This window comes from Ambystoma mexicanum, chromosome 8 (assembly GCF_040938575.1).
Source record: "Ambystoma mexicanum isolate Mex_15411 chromosome 8, UKY_AmexF1_1, whole genome shotgun sequence".
NCBI lineage: Eukaryota > Metazoa > Chordata > Amphibia > Caudata > Ambystomatidae > Ambystoma > Ambystoma mexicanum.
Genome location: NC_090929.1, coordinates 151,405,481 through 151,423,041, shown reverse-complemented (window position 1 = coordinate 151,423,041; position 17,561 = coordinate 151,405,481). Strand labels below are relative to the sequence as shown.

The window sequence follows — 17,561 nt, the reverse complement described above, 5'->3', positions numbered from 1 at the left end:
TTGGTTTAGATGGTCTCGTGTCAGGGTCCATGCGGCTTTGGCTCCGCGTCTGCAACGGACTGCTGCAGACTGCCTCACAACCTCGGCTCACCAGCTCCGCTCACCGCTCTGCGGTGTTCCGGCGTTCTTAAAGGTGCCTCCCACACAAAAACAACGTGAAAAGACTCTGCTGACTCTGCTGCAGACTAACTCACAATCTCGGCTCACCAGCTCCGCTCACTGCTCCGCAGTGTGCCGGCGTTCTTATAGGCGCCTACCACACAAAAACAACGTGAAAGGACTGCTGACTCTGCTGCAGACTGCCTCACAACCTCAGCTCACCAGCTCCGCTCACCGCTCCGCGGTGTGCCAGCATTCTTATAGGCGCCTACCACACAAAAACAACGTGAACAGACTCTGCTGACTCTGCTGCAGACTGGCTCACAACCTCGGCTCACCAGCTCCGCTCACCGCTCCGCAGTGTGCCGGCGTTCTTATAGGCGCCTCCTACACAAAAACAACGTGAAAAGACTCTGCTGACTCTGCTGCAGACTGGCTCACAACCTCGGCTCACCAGCTCCGCTACATTTGTATAAATCATGAAATACATTTGTATTGTATTAAAATCACAGTTACATTTCTAAAATTTGAACTGCACTTCTCTTACCGGAACCAAATTAAATCTGAATCTCATGATGTTTGTTCGATATTGCGTATTAGGAGTCTTCAGTCCTGCCCCCATTTTCCCACTCAAGAGCTACAGTTTCCTTGTTATTAGTCTTCAGTCCTGCCCTTGTTATCCTGCTTCAGAGCTACAGCTCCCTTGTTATCAGTCTTCCGTCCTGCCCGTGTTATCCCACCTCATAGCTACTGTTTACTTGTTTTCTCTCTGCAGTCTTACTTATTCCAGCCCAGAGTTACTGGTCATTGTTACCAGTCTACAGTTGCCAGTCTCCTTACCCCTACACTTAGAGTCTAGTCTTCTTGCTTTTCTTCTTTCTTCCGGTTCTCTGTCCTGAACCTTGCTCACTTTGACTTCCTTTTTTCCCTGTATATTTCTGTTACATTTCTTGCCTTCACTTGTGCCTTGTGTAATTCCTTTGCCCAGAGTTTGGCTGCTGAATTTCCAGCAGGCAATCTCTGCCCCTTTTCTTTGTCGCATTTCAGTATTGTACCTTGTGACATTGTTAAGCGTGCTGGTTTCTGTTTCGGGAGGCAGGTCATTGTTTAGTTCCTGCTGGACCCGTACAGGCTTCAGTCTTGTGAGTACTGTTATCTTGTTCGTGCCTTAGGATCCAGACACAGATACCCTCTGCTGCTGTTCCTTTCCATGAGCATTCAGAGTGGGACCCTTTAATAGTATCCAGCTCAGAAGGCTGGAGTTTCCCTGGTTCTGTGGGAAACTCTTCTCTATTCTGTGTACACCCCAAGTGGGAACCTAACGTGTTTGTTTTACTTGTACTCCCTGCCCCTTTATGTTCACTGCCTTTTTTGTCTGCAGGACTCCTTGTACTTCTGCTCCTTGTGTACTTTTCTCCCTTTGGCTTTGTGGGCATGTCACTACCTGCAAGCCCCTTTGACACGTAGTCAACAATCACAAGGACATATTTGTTACCCAGTCTAGATGGTTCTAAAGGTCCAATGATGTCCATCTCAATTGTTGAGAAAGGGACTTCTATTATTGTTAAATGATTCAGAGGGGCAGGCAATGGGATGTGAGTAATGGTTGTCTGACATATTTCACTTGTCTGAATAAAGGTTTTTATATCCGCATGGATACCTGGCCAGTAAAACTTCCCACTAATGTGTGCCTGGGTCTTGGATTGTCCTAATTGTCCCCCTGTCAGATGGGAATGTGCAATCTCTAGTACAATCGTCTGTTGGTTTTTGGGTATTACTAAGTGGATTTTACTTAGGCCTTAGGCAATGCTTGCTTTAAGAATAAAAAAGGACTTCCCTTCTCTACTCCCTCTCCTTCAGGACTTGCTTGTAAGAAAGCCTCAGCGAGGGCTGGGTCATTTCGTCTGGCGAAGGCCAGGTTAGATGATAAGCTCTTCTTCCCTTTTCTCTTCAATGGTAGGTGGTTCATCCACTTCCACAAAGCCTAAGGTACCTCGCTCTGTTTCGTCTGTTTTACTCACTTTAAAATGAGGAAATAGAGCTTTTTCAAGAATTCCTTGTACTTCAAATGGGATTTCACCATGGCTCTGTAAGAGAACCTTTATGTCTCCCCAGAAGTCAGGATCGATGACGCCTGCTAGAACGTCTGTACCGAACTTCCAGGCCATGGCAGATTTTGGGGCAAATCTCATATAACACCCAGAAGGGGGTATCAAAACTAAGTCTGTGGGAATCATTCCTATTTTCACAGGAGGGATAGTAGCCTCTTGGCTGCTACAGATATCAAAGACTATTGATTCTTTCATGCCAACAGAGGGGTTTGAGGCTCGATGACGGCACTTCTGCAATTGTAGGGATCCCCAATTTGTATCAATTGAGTCACATCCCACTCTGACACCATATGTAACGAAGACATGGCATCAATAGTAAGACAGACACAAGTGACCACAGTTGAAGGGTGTTTATTGAACATTAATAAGGGTGTGATAAATGCCTATCTAATGCTAAATCTACAGATGGGAGCAAGCTATGACCATCATATAATAATATTAATGCATTCCTAGTGGAGTCTCTTCAAAATAAAAGGGCCTATACTAAACTACTAAAAAGAACTACTGCCAATCCTTACCTCTAAATACAAACAGTGTGGGGCAGTGTTCATGAAAAAGAAAATGCTATGTCAGGATGTTCAGGCCGTTGGCCTACCTTCCTCAAGTTTTCAGCATGGGTCAATGTGGTTCACTCAAGCATAGCACACTCTCAGGCTTTTTCGGCATGAGGACACAGTTGAATGACCGGCACCAGGGCCTTCTGTGCCCAAGTTTCTTAAGTTATCAAAGTCTCTTGATTCAGAGGGCGTGATGTACCAAGACAAACAAAAAGTTCCTTTGCTCTTACAAGTATTCAATTTAGGTGATTCACTCTTCACCCTGGATCCCCCTCAGCCAGGCTCAGATCCCTTTTATACCACAATTGTGACTTCGGGTCCCCCTCTTCTGGGCTCAGATCCCCTTCTCCAATGTTTAGAGAATATACTTTTTCGGGTGACTCACGGTTCACCCTGGATCCTCCTCAGCCGGGCTCAGATCCTTCCTCTTACACAACCAGTCTCCCTCAGCTGGGCTCGGACCAATTGCAGTTCATATTAGCTATCGGCAGACTTTTGAATGTGCACAGGATTTAGCTTGACCCATTGCAGGACCACTTTGATTTCACAATTCACAGTTCACATTTGCCACCTCTCAGTTGGATACCTAACAGAGACCTTCGAATGAGCAACCAGGTGGTGCCGGGCCACTCTGTATCTGGTATACTTCTTGGCTTCAAAAGTTCAGTCACTCCCTGGATGTACAATTATATTCGCGTCACTCATCACATACGCTTCAAACACTGTTTCTTCAAATTGCTTCATACAAAGTTGCCCCTTGCTACCTTTGTTCTAACACAGACCGGTCTGCTATGAGTCTCCCAGACTCACCGGCTGTGCTGACTTTAATGGTGCTGCTTTGTTGTAGGAGCCAAGGACAGTACCATGTCGGCCATCACTCCTCCCTGCCTGGGTTATTGAAGCAGGAGAGTCCCGGGTACCTCCGATACACAATGCACCTTTCTTCAGCTTTAACTCCAGGTCTTATGTTTCTTATTCTTGAGGGCTTGTGAAAGTAGCATTTTATTGTCCAAAAAGGTCAAGGGCACTTCCCTCCTTGCAACCCTCTCTGGTCTTGCTGTCTTTCTCCTCATATTAAACTGCCATCTCAGAACTGCTGCTTCCTTGTGTGTTTTGCCTTGCTCAGAGTGTGCTTTCGTGCTCCGCCTTTTATCCATGTGGGGAAGTGTGATGGAAGTCGGGTGTGTGCAATTATCAGTAATTTGCATGACTCTGCCTGACCATTGTGTTCGGACATATCAGATATATGGCTCAGGTGTTAGTCTGTTTTTTCTCTGTGAGAAAGTGTTTGCGTTGGAAAAGGGAGGAGGGGGGTTGAGTTCCTAAGTATCCTACCTGGTAGGATGGTGAAATGGTGTTACAGGGAAGGGGATACTACGTTTCACCATCCGGTGTCCCACTCCCACTCCCTGAAGACCCCCCCATCCAGGTGATCCTCCTGCACTGGTCCACCCCCAGGAACTGGATCCAAAAGCTATGGCTGTGCCCTGGCCACCTGGATGAAAGATCCCCGGGGACTAGCAGGTGAGACAATTTCTGGTTTCTAACACAACACACTCATCAGCATTCCCACCCCCTTCTTCCAAAATATGACAGGGTTTGTCAATACTGCACTGCTCAATTTTGGGGAAAAGCAAGGCGTGGAACGCCCAACAGTTCCATCCCAGAAGTGCAGAGGAGTTGGACACGCAACAACCCGCCAGAGGTCCAGACGCACCTGCAGGGCATCAGGTAGGCATTACAGAACGCAAAGCAAGCCCATGGGATTAAACCCTGCCTGAACGTCATGGAGTCTTCTAAAGTAGATCAGCTAGCCGCAATACTTGGGGAACTCCAGGCAGAGGTACATGCAGCCTGTTCAGAGACCAATGCCCTGAGGAAAGAATTCATAGTCAACAGAAACGGCACTGAGGAGTTGGCCAGACAATTCACCCAGGCACAAGTGGGGCAGGTTCTGCTGCCTGGACCCCTCTGTTGCACCTGTACCACAGCTAGCCAATATCCAAGTGATGGCCTCCACTCCTGTCCCCTTAGCTCCACCAGAACGATTCATGGGAGACCCCCATAAATATGCAGTATTCATGAACCAATGTCAGCTTAATTTCCTCTGTAGACCAGGAGCCTTCCCTGATGACCGAACCAAGGTAGCCTTTGTGCTGTCCCACCTGGGTGGACATGCAGCCACTGGTCAATCCCGTTAGTGAAGAGAGTCGTCCCAATACTGCCAAACGTCCCAGCATTCCAACAGGAATTAGAAAAACTCTTTGCCCGTAGGACACAAGGCCGGGCCCTGGATAGGGAGAATTTGTCCCTCCAAAAGGGTTCACAGGACCTTTTGACTTATGTCACAACCTTTAACCACCTAGTGGCTGAAACGAACAGGCAGGAGGAGAAACAAGCCACACTCTTCTACCAGGTTCTTCGGTGGGAACTTAATGAGAAAAGAGGCAAACAAAGGCAACAACATTTGTGCTTATATTCTGGCAAGGCTGGGCACTTTTTGAGGGACTTCCCGGTTAAGCCACCCAAGAAAACCATGGGAGTGGTAGATACCGTCACCAAGATAACACCCTCAGAAAACTGTGCAGTCCGTCAAGAGTAGAGGCCGGCTTGTCGAGCAGGGAGAATATATCATCGGTCTCGCACCTAACTATACCTGTGGTGCTGGTGCCCCCAAGAACCAAAGTAGATGCATGCCCTCAAAGCATATGTGGACTGTGGAGCTGTGGATAACTTCATGGACTACCCGTTAGCCTGACCTGACGGATAGGGATGTCATTGCTGCAAAAGACTACAGTGGACGACATTGTAGCTGTTGACGGCACACAGTTATCCTCCGGGCCGGTGCCCCAATGCATGGAAGAGGTTGTGCTGCTCTGCCAGGATGGACAACTTGATCAATGCACCCCAGTTTCAACTTATTCTGGGCATGCCTTGGCTTGAGTCCCACAACCCAGGCATTGATTGGCGAACCCGAACATTAACCTTCTCCACAGACTGTGTGCATACCTTTTACTGCCAGCCATTAGCTGGTGCTCGGTTATCCCATCAAAAACTTGTATTAGGCATCACAGGATCTTTGCTGTCAGACCACAAAGACTATCAGGACATCTTCCAGAAGGACCAAGCCAACACCCTACCTCCACACTGGCCTTATGATTCGCAGATTGATATTATGCCGGGTGCCCAAGTCCCCTGCAGTCACATTTATGTTCTTACGGAGCAAGAAAACGAACATCTCTGCAAGTATATTGACCATTGCCTGGAGAACGGGTTCATACAACCCCCATCTTTTTCTTCCCTAAGAAGGAGGAGGACCTACGCACTAGTATTCACTACAGAACCCTAAATAGGATTACAGTGAAAACGTGATACCTGTTACAACAGAGCCCTTCCTTGACCAATTAGAGGAGCTCTGGCTTGAGATTTGAATTTGTCGTGTAGAAGACAAGTTCTTTTTGAAAATGTACCTATCAGAGGAAGCAAACGAACTCCCTGAACGGTTAATTGACCAAAAGATGAATGGACACCACCGGAACCAGCCAACCTGCAAGGAGACAACAAATTAGTAACAGTAGAAGTCAGAGGGTTAACTAATCTCTGATACTTAATGATAAAGTACCTGAAGGAAAGCTTGAACTGCAGAAAGGTGGCTATTCCAATGGACAGATAAATGGCATCTAAATTCCAACAGATAGTACTAGAATGAATGACCAGAACAAGGAAACAGAATACTAAAAAATGGAAATAACAGAACGGTTTTAGCACATGTGAGATGTTACAGAGTACTTGTATAATCGATGGTTCAGGAAGAAAAGATGTGGGAGCTTGAAGCGCTGATGTCCGTGAAGTAACAGAAGTGGCAAACAAGAAAAAATGATCCATGTACCCACCGCCGGCACGAGGATGCCTAAAAGAAACAATCCAACAAGGAAGTTCAAGTCCACCTAAACCGACGGCACATGGACGCCTAAATCACTGAGCATCTCTAGTTCCACAAGAAAAGCAACTGAAGAATCACCAATCCAAAATGCAGCGTGAAGAATTCCAGGTAAGAGTTCGTAGGGCAATGAAACAGAAGAAATTATATGCACGCAGGTCCTTATAATGAATCCGTGAGTCTTAACGATGCGGTCGAGGTCCAAAACAGAGGAAGCCGTGATCCAAATGCATTCCGTGAAAGGTTCCAGTTGTCATAGCAAAAAGTCAGCAACCAAGAGCAGAAAAGGGGAACCAGAAGCGAAAATCCAAGAAACAAGCCTGGTCGAAAAATTCCAAAAGTCATGCACAATACGTAGCCAAAGAAAACAAATTCAGAAGCAAAGTGAAACTGAAAGGCGGGGCCTAAATACGCATATGCACGTCACGTGACCGTATCAGTGATAACCATGCAAAGACACGTGATCCCAGAAATACGGAGCGTCCGCGTTTCCAAGGAAACCCCCAACGCTTCCTAAAGGAGCAGCGACGTTCTAAATGCCTGAACGTACGCCTACTCGCCCTTTGTTTTGACAAAACATTAGAAGATGGATAGCGCGGGGAAGACCGGGGAATAAAGGGAAGTGTTTGTGTAGCATGTTTAACAAACCGTTCCCTAAGATTCCTGACAGTATCCTCCCCCAATGAGACACTCCCTCCACGGAATGCAACAAAACGAGACATGATCAGGAGCGTGAATATTCAAAGCGGGCTCCCAGGTCCGATCTTCTGGACCATATCCCTTCCAATCGACCAAAAACAACTGTTGACCCCTGACTGTTTTCACATCCAAGATAGCCTGTACTTTGTATCCTTCAGCACCCTGGACCAGAAGTGGCGGGGGGAGAGGAAGTGAATGTGGTTTCTGTCGGCAAGGTTTAAGGAGGGAAACATAAAAAACTGGATGCACCTTCCAGGATGAAGGGAGCTCCAACTTAACAGCCACTGGATTAACCACTGATCGAATAGTGAATGGACCCACAAAATGTGGCAAGAGGCATTTGCGACCAGGAATACGAAGATTTTTTGTGGATAACCAGACACTGTTACCAGGCACATATTGAGGGGCTGCACCCCGATGACGGTCAGCATATTTCTTTGCGTGGTCTTTAGCCACGTTCTGCTGGAGGAGTACCACCTTATGTACGGTTGTGATATCCCGTAAACAACCTTTGTACTGCCGGACTGGCTGTGTCCATGACCATGTTCAATGGGAGTGATCTGGGGTGTTGACCATACAATGCATAGAAAGGGGTAGTGCCAGTGGATGTATGGATCGAGTTGTTGTATGCAAACTCAGCATGGACAAGGAATGAAGACCATGATTCTTGATACCGTATCGTAAAACAGCGCAAGTATTGCTCTAAGGTGGAATTGAGCCTCTCCATTTGACCGTCAGTCTGCGGATGATATGTGCTAGAAAAGCGATCATCGATGCCCATGGAGGTAGTAAGATGTCTCCAAAACATAGTGGTAAACTGAGCACCCCGGTCGGACATGATGATATCTGGGAGACCTGATGCAGAAACAGGTGCGGTAGGCAACCACTGACAGAGGACAAAACTGGCCAGTTTGGTGAAATAATCCACAATAACCCAAAAGGTATCAAAGCCCTGTACCGGGGGTAGTTCAACAATAAAGTCCATGGAGATCATTGACCAGGCGCGAACAGGGATGGGCATAGGTTGCAACAGCCCCACTGGTTTAGTCATAGAACCCTTACATTGGGCACAAACCGGACAAGAGGATACGTACGTAGACACATCCTTCTGCAAAGATGGCCACCAACACCAGCGGCGTAACAATTCCTGGGTCTTGCGTCTGCCTGGATGAGCGGCCAACATAGAGTCATGACACCATTGCAGGGCAGTGCACCGTGTGGCCAAATCCGGCAGGTACACTCTGCCTTGAACATATGGTAATGAGTTGACGATGTTCATGTTGAATTCCTGAATTTCATTTGTGTTTGAGGTTACCCACTCCCAGATGGACGAGACCAATGAAGCTTGTAAATGCAAGCACAAATCACTTGATGACCTCAGAGTACCGTACCTAAGAACGGGATGCATTACCATGCATCCTCGACAAGGCAACTGGTTTGGAATTCAAGGGGCCAGGACGATAAGTAAGTGTAAAATTATACATAGAAAAGAATTCATGCTACCTAGCATCACGGGCCGTAGTGCATTGCAATGACTGTAGAGCTAGTACATTTCTATGATCAGTGTATACTTGAACAGGGACCGCAGCACCCAGTAAATGGTGTCTCCAAACAATAAAGGCATCTCTAACAGCCAAGAGTTCAAGTTCCGAGACCGTGTAGTTTTGTTCATACAGAGTGAGCTTGCGCGAATGATAGGACACCAGATGAAGCATACTAGTGTCCTTCCACAACTGTGACAGTACTGCCCCAACCGCTACCTCAGATGCGTCAGCTTCCACATAGAAAGGATGACTAGGGTCCGGATGCTGAAGCACTGGTGCCGTAGTAAAGGCTAGTTTCAAGGTATCGAATGCCAGTTGAGCTTCCTTATTCCAAACATAAGAACGCTTATTGCTGGTTAGAGCGGTGAGTGGGGTGACAGTTTCAGAAAAGGAAACGGATGAAATGCCGATAAAAATTAGCAAAGCCGAGAACAGACTGCAATGCTTTAACAGTAGTTGGAGTTGGCCAGTCCAATACTGTTTGTACTTTGGCGTTGCTCATCTTTATATCAGCATTGGTAATGTCATAACCCAAAAACTCTACTTCAGTGACGTGAAACAAACATTTTTCTAGTTTAGCATATAAACGATTATCTCTCAAACGTTGTAGAACTGATGATACATGGGTGACGTGTTCTTCATAAGATGGCGAATACACCAAAATGTCATCTAAGTAGACAACGACATAACGGTCCAACATGTCACTAAGTACATCATTAATGAATCTCTGGAACGTGGGAGTGCATTTCAAAGACCAAGCGGCATGACAAGATATATGAATAGTTCGTATTTGGTTTTGAATGCCGTCTTCCACTCATCTCCTTTTCTCATGCGTACCAGGTTATAAGCTCCACGCAAATCAAGTTGAGTGAATAACTCTGATGAACCCAACTTGTCCAGGAGAACCGAGATAAGGGGAATGGGGTACTGGTTGAGTATAGTGATAGCATCCAATTCATGATAATCAATGCAAGGCCGTAATCCTTCCTCTTTTCTGGGCACAAAAAACAGTGGGGAAGTGGCCGGTGATTGTGAAGGGCGAATGAAGCCATTCTCCAAAGCTTTGTCCAAATACTCTTTCAGAATGACGTTTTCATATTGGGAAAGGGAATAAATATGTCCTGAAGGTATCCTAGCGCCCTCCACTAAATCTATAGGGCAGTCATAAGGGCGATGAGGTGGAAGGGTATCAGCCCCCACCTTGTCAAACACATCTCTGAATTCTTCATAAACCTTGGGTAGAGGTGAAGACATGCCGCCACCAACAGCAGCTGTGTCTAGCAGAGGAAGACATGGACCAAGAGGACTTGGAGGGATAGAAAAACAATGGTTTTTACAATAATCTGAGGGAAACGTGATACCACCAGATTGCCAATCCACCAGTGGGTTGTGAAGCACCAACCATGGTACCTGTCAGGTATCTTGATTGTCGTGAAGAGTATGGAACCTCCGTCCCCAAGTACCACAAAGAGAGAATACAAGATCACTCCGTATGGGATCATTGGGGCCACAGGTGGGTAATCCTCAAAGCCCGGATCCACGGAATGTTGATAACCCCAAGACCGCTGCAAAGGAAAGCTTAGGTTAGCAATCAAATGAGCACAGTACACAAGAGAGACTTAATAAGTATACAGGGGCTTACCTAAACAAGGGGTATTGTGACCCTATATCCTGTGCTTGGTGTAGTTCTGTGGTGGATGACACTTGAGCAGGCTCTCCCCGATGGTAGAGGGGAAAGGAGGAACAACAGGTTGGGCGTGAATCCCAACCTACCCGCCGGTAGTGACTGAAAGCGAGCTGGAATCACAAAGGCTGATGGAGCTTGAAGGCAGGAAAGACAAACCCAAAATAGGGCAGTCCGAAGCAGTCCAAATAACAATCCGAGGTCAAGTAAACAATTCAGGCAGTTTAGGCAGAGAGCGTAATCCAAGAAGTCTGTGAAACAGTCCGTGATCAAAAGCCGTGAAACAAGGTATCCAAAGCACCGTACAGAGTCATCCGAAGTGAACAGCTGTGAAGCGCGGTGCCGCAGGAGTTCACTGCATAAATAGTCACTGCCCCGCGTCACATGATCCACGAGTGAAGTGGAATAGCGCGTCACGTGACCCCGGGTTGTGCCACGTGACCGGTGGATTCATCCCAGTTATTGCCGTAGCGACCGCCCTCGTGCAGCATCCCGCAGATGCCACGGAAGCTGCCAGCGGACAAATGGGGAATCCCCGTGCCTGTGTGAGCGGAGCGCTCGGCCCCTGGGGTAAACCCGCTCACGTGCCACTCCCCGAACATGGGTAAGGGGTAATGAGGGTGGGGGCAGAGTGACTGATGCAGTATGAATGTTGCCTGGCCTAGATGTATGAGGGATGGGACAAGGTGGCCTAGATGTATGAGTGGTGGAACGAGGTGAAAGCATGACAGAGCCTCCCCCAAGGGCCCACGACCCGATGGGCACAGGGGCAAATCCCTATGAAAACGAGAAACCAAATGAGGGGCATCAACATCCTAACCAGGGACCCATGAGCGCTCCTCAGGCCCATAACCCACCCAATCCACCAAGTACTGCAAACCACCCCGAAACACCCGGGACCCCAGGATAGCAGAGACCTCAAACACATCCGGAGAGGAGGGGGAAACCGGGGCAGACAGAGTGCGAAGGTGGGTAGGACGAGTACAGGGCTTGAGAAGGGACACATGAAAGACAGGGTGAAGCCGCCACAAAGCCGGAACCCGAAGGCGGTAAGCCACAGGGTTGATCAATCGGGAGACCACAAAGGGCCCAACAAATCGGGACAGCAACTTACGGCAGCCCTGCAAATGCAGATGACGGGAAGAGAGCCAAACCCTATCCCCCTCTGAAAATGAAGGAGCAGCGGAACGTCTACGATCCGCAGCGGCCTTCATCGAAGCCTGGGCTTCCCTAAAATGCAGCAGGGTCTGCGCATGGATGGCAGCAATATCACGGATGCAGGTAGAGGCGGCCGGATTACCAGATAGACAGTAATCGGGAATGGGCAGGACTTTTGGATGCTGACCGTACATGGCATAGGAGGGGGAGAAACCAGTGGAAGAATGGACTGCGTTGTTATATGCGAATTCCGCCAAGTGCAAGATATGAAACCAGGCCCGCTGGTGCTGAAGCGTCAAACAGCGCAGGTACTGCTCCATGGTTTGGTTGACCCTTTCAGTCTGCCCGTCTGTCTCAGGGTGATAGGCTGAAAAATAACGCAAATCAATCCCCACCAATTTAGTCAAAGCGCGCCAGAAACGGGAAGTAAATTGGGGATCCCTGTCAGAGACCAAAATCGAGGGTAAACCAAAAAGGCAGACGATGGATCTAAAGAACAGCCCCGCCAGGGCCAGAGCTGAAGGAATGCCCGAGCACGGAATAAACCGGGCCATCTTGGTGAACGAGTCCACCACCACCCAGATGGAGTCATAACCCTGCACCTTTGGAAGGTCCGTCACAAAATCCATTGTTAAGGTATGCCAAGGCCTGGGGGGAATAGGCAAGGGTTGCAAAAGACCCAACGGCGTCCTTTCCGATGTTTGCATTGGGCACAAACAGCGCAGGTGTTGATGTAGCATTCTACATCCCGTCTCATAGAAGGCCACCAACACCACCGTTGTAGTAGAGAGAGAGTTCTTCGTTGACCGGGATGTGCATGAACAGGAAGGTCATGAGACCATTCAAGGGCCAGATTGCGAGCGTCAGTGGTAGGCAGGAATAACTTGTTTTGAAAGAAAGGCAGACCGTTCCGCACCACTAAGTCCCAGTCTGAGAGCAAAGACGGGTGGGCAGTAGTCCATGTGCGAACCCTATCCAGGAGGGGTAAAGACAGTGTACAAAGACAAATGACATGTTTCTTGTCGAGTAGAGTAGAGTAGAGTAGAGTAGAGTGCACTGGTTGATAAAGGTGTGGGCAATGAAACCCCACCAGGAAAACGGGACAAAGCATCTGCCTTACCATGGGCTGAACCAAGACGATGCGTGATCTGGAAGTCATATGCGGCAAAGAATAAATGCCACCTGACTTGTCGGCTATTCAAGCACTTGAGTGATGCCAGGTCCCGGAGATTCTGATGATCCGAGAAAACCGTCACCCGGTGTTTCGCCCCTAAGAGATGGTGGCGCCAAACCCAGAAAGCCTCCTTAACAGCCAGGCGCTCCTTCTCGGTCACGGTACAGTGGCATTCTGTGGGAGTGAATTTCCGAGAATGAAAAGCGACTGGATGTAGCTGTCCGGTGGCAGGTCATTTCTGGGACAAGATCACCCCTAGAGCGAACGAGGATGCGTCAGCCTCAACTACAAAGGGCAATTCGGGATCCGGATGCTGGAGGACAGGGGCCGTGGTGAATGCTGCTTTGAGGGCGTCAAATGCGAGCTGCTGTTCGTCAGACCATATGTACGGGACAAGAGGACTGGTGAGGAGAGTGAGAGGGGCTGCAATGGAGGAAAACCCGGAAATGAACCTTCTATAGAAATGTGCGAACCCCAGAAAGGACTGCAATGCTTTACGGGTCGTAGGGACCGGCCACTCTCAAACCGCCTTGACTTTGCCGTGATTCATAGCGAGGCCATCAGGGGAGATATGGAACCCTAAGAACTCAATGTTGTCAGTGTGAAATTGGCATTTTTCGGGTTTTGCAAAAAGGGAGAAGGTGCGTAATCGCCTCAACACCTCCCGCACATGCAAGATGTGTTCTTCCTGAGAGCGTGAAAAGATGAGGATATCGTCTAAATAGACCACCATGTAAACGTCCAGAATGTCGTTAAATATCTCATTCATAAACCGTTGAAATGTGGCAGGTGTGTTACAAAGGCCGAATGGCATAACAAGGTATTCATAAAGACCGTAACGAGTGCAAAAGGCAGTTTTCCACTCGTCCCCTTTTCTCACACAAACCAGATTGTACGCACCCCGAAGGTCAAGCTTGGTGTACACTGATGCATGCGTGAGGCAATCCAACAAAGGTGTGATAAGGGGTATTGGATAACGATCCTTTTTGGTAATAGAATTCAGTCGTCGATAATCGACACATGGGCGGAGGTCACCTTCTTTCTTCGGTACAAAGATGGGACTGGCAGCGGGGGACGAAGATGGACGGATATGGCCCTTGCGTAAGGATTCTTGTATGTAGGACTTCAGCGTCTGTTCTTCCACAGGAGATAAGGAATATATACGGCCTGAGTGAACCACGGACTCTGGTAACAGCTCTATGGGACAGTCATATTCCCTATGGGGTGGAAGGACCTCTGATGAGCCCTTATCAAAAACGTCTTGGAAATCCTGATAGGCTTCTGGAACTGCCCCCGCTACCAGGCCCACTAAGTGTGCCTCGGTCACAGAGAACGTAGGCGTCTCTAAGGACAGTTTGCAACAGAGCTAAGAACCTGGGCTGGATTACTCCCTCTAGGTGATGTCGAGAGGCAAAAGTCTTGACAGACATCAGATTCAAAGTGCACGGTACCCGTCTTCCAATTGATTAACGGGTTGTGTAACCGCAACCAAGGAATGCCCAGGATGACACCATATTGTGGCATGGTTATTAAGTTGAAACTGATGGTCTCCTTATGTGTGGTTTGTATGATCAATGTAAGAGGGGCTGTCTGTTGTTTGATAGGGCCGGAGACCAAGGAGCTCCCGTCTATGGATTGTACTGGTTCGGTCGTGTCTTGGTAATGAGTGGAAGGTTGAATGAGAGGGCCAGAGTGATATCCATATAGTTACCAGTAGCACCGGAGTCAATGATAATGGTGACTGTATGTGTGACATCAGTGGTGGGTTGTAGCAGCGCCTGTACTGTAATGGGTCTGATGGTACAGAAAGCAGGTGCGGGATCCGGGGCTGGACAGGGGGTGCTCGATCCCATCCCCAGAACTATGATCGAGCCTCCCGAAAACCCTGGGCCATGGGTTTCGGGCGACAGGGACATTCCTTTACAAAGTGACCAACCAACCCACAGTAATAACATGCATTGTCCACCCTCCTACGTTCCCTTTCGGTGGATGTTAACGGGCTACGGAGTCCTCCGACTTGCATGGGTTCTGTAACAGTCTCAGAGGGAGAGGATGCCATGGAGGAGGCGAGACCAGAAAAGCCAGTTTCGTATCTTCATTCTGAACGTCTGGCGTCGATTTGAAGAGCCAGATCCACTACGTCTGGGAACAACATGGGCGAGGAGGGCTCTACTGAGAGAGAATCTTTCATGGTATTATTTAACCCCCTATAGAAAACAACAGCCTTCTTATTCTCTGGCCAGGAGGTCTCAGCAGACAATTGGTTAAATCGCGTGAGGTATTCAATGAGTGTTCCTCTACCCTGGTGTAATTCCAACAGTTCCAGATCCCAGGAATGTACCTTATGGCGGGTGCCAAAGACGCGTGACATTTCGGCCACTAAAAGGTCAAAGTCATACAATGTAGGGCTGTTGTTCTCAAGAAGGGGATTGGCCCAGGCTGCAGCCGTACCAGACAAGTGGGACAACAAAAAGGCCGTCTTTGATGTAGAGTTGGGGAAGGAAGTGGGACGACACAGAAAGTGTAACTTGCACTGGTTGATAAAGGTGTGGAATTTGTTGGGATCTCCCTGAAATCTTTCGGGTGCAGCCAGGGGAAAAGGAGAAGGAAGAATCACAGGGGCGGGAGATGCTGGTCTCGTGGCCTGGGGCACTGGGGCTGGTGGTATGGGGTCTCCGAATTTTGAGTCTGCGGGTAAAGGATGGCGGACGCTCTGAATGGCATCCAGGCGTTGGTGAAAGGCTGAGGTTGCTGCGGCCATGTTTGCTCTTAGTACTGTGATCGCTTGAACCATAGCTGCCATGGGGTCATCCGTGGAGCCCTCCATACTCTGCACGACAAGAAGGCTTCACAGTCTGTCAGGTATCTTGATTGTCGTGAAGAGTATGGAACCTCCGTCCCCAAGTACCACAAAGAGAGAATACAAGATCACTCGCTATGCGATCATTGGGGCCACAGGTGGGTAGTCCTCAAAGCCCGGATCCACGGAATGTTGATAACCCCAAGACCGCCGCAAAGGAAAGCTTAGGTTAGCAATCAAATGAGCACAGTACACAAGAGAGACTTAATAAGTATACAGGGGCTTACCTAAACAAGGGGTATTGTGACCTTATATCCTGTGCTTGGTGTAGTTCCGTGGAGGATGACACGTGAGCAGGCGCTCCCCGATGGTAGAGGGGAAAGGAGGAACAGCAGGTTGGGCGTGAACCCCAACCTACCCGCCTGTAGTGACTGAAAGCGAGCTGGAATCACAAAGGCTGATGGAGCTTGAAGGCAGGAAAGACAAATCCAAAATAGGGCAGTCCGAGGCAGTCCAAATAACAATCCGAGGTCAAGTAAACAATTCAGGCAGTTTAGGCAGAGAGCGTAATCCAAGAAGTCCGTGAAACAGTCCGTGATCAAAAGCCATGAAACAAGGTATCCAAAGCACCGTACAGAGTCCTCCGAAGTGAACAGCTGTGAAGCGCGGTGCCGTGGGTGTTCACTGCATAAATAGTCACTGCCCCCGCGTCACATGATCCGCGAGTGAAGTGGAATAGCGCGTCACATGACCCGGGGTTGTGCCCCGTGACCGGTGGATTCGTCCCAGTGATTGGCGTAGCGACCGCCCTCGCGCAGCATCCCGCAGACGCCACGGAAGCTGCCAGCGGACGAATGGGGAATCCCTGTGCCTGTGTGAGTGGAGCGCTCGGCCCCTGGGGTAAACCCACTCACATGCCACTCCCCGAACGTGGGTAAGGGGTAATGAGGTGGGGGTTTCTGTTTCGGGAGGCAGGTCATTGTTTAGTTCCTGCTGGACCCGTACAGGCTTCAGTCTTGTGAGTACTGTTATCTTGTTCGTGCCTTAGGATCCAGACACAGATACCCTCTGCTGCTGTTCCTTTCCATGAGCATTCAGAGTGGGACCCTTTAATAGTATCCAGCTCAGAAGGCTGGAGTTTCCCTGGTTCTGTGGGAAACTCTTCTCTATTCTGTGTACACCCCAAGTGGGAACCTAACGTGTTTGTTTTACTTGTACTCCCTGCCCCTTTATGTTCACTGCCTTTTTTGTCTGCAGGACTCCTTGTACTTCTGCTCCTTGTGTACTTTTCTCCCTTTGGCTTTGTGGGCATGTCACTACCTGCAAGCCCCTTTGACACGTAGTCAACAATCACAAGGACATATTTGTTACCCAGTCTAGATGGTTCTAAAGGTCCAATGATGTCCATCTCAATTGTTGAGAAAGGGACTTCTATTATTGTTAAATGATTCAGAGGGGCAGGCAATGGGATGTGAGTAATGGTTGTCTGACATATTTCACTTGTCTGAATAAAGGTTTTTATATCCGCATGGATACCTGGCCAGTAAAACTTCCCACTAATGTGTGCCTGGGTCTTGGATTGTCCTAATTGTCCCCCTGTCAGATGGGAATGTGCAATCTCTAGTACAATCGTCTGTTGGTTTTTGGGTATTACTAAGTGGATTTTACTTAGGCCTTAGGCAATGCTTGCTTTAAGAATAAAAAAGGACTTCCCTTCTCTACTCCCTCTCCTTCAGGACTTGCTTGTAAGAAAGCCTCAGCGAGGGCTGGGTCATTTCGTCTGGCGAAGGCCAGG

General features: G+C 48.6%; 1 protein-coding gene across 1 annotated transcript; it reads right to left on the bottom strand.

Annotated features, from left to right (window-relative positions):
* Positions 1–2,018: 2,018 nt before the first annotated feature.
* LOC138471463 (uncharacterized) lies at positions 2,019–2,405 on the bottom strand. Its single transcript, XM_069609087.1, has one exon. It carries the CDS (start codon positions 2,403–2,405, stop codon positions 2,019–2,021), a length of 387 nt encoding a protein of 128 aa, XP_069465188.1.
* Positions 2,406–17,561: the final 15,156 nt, after the last annotated feature.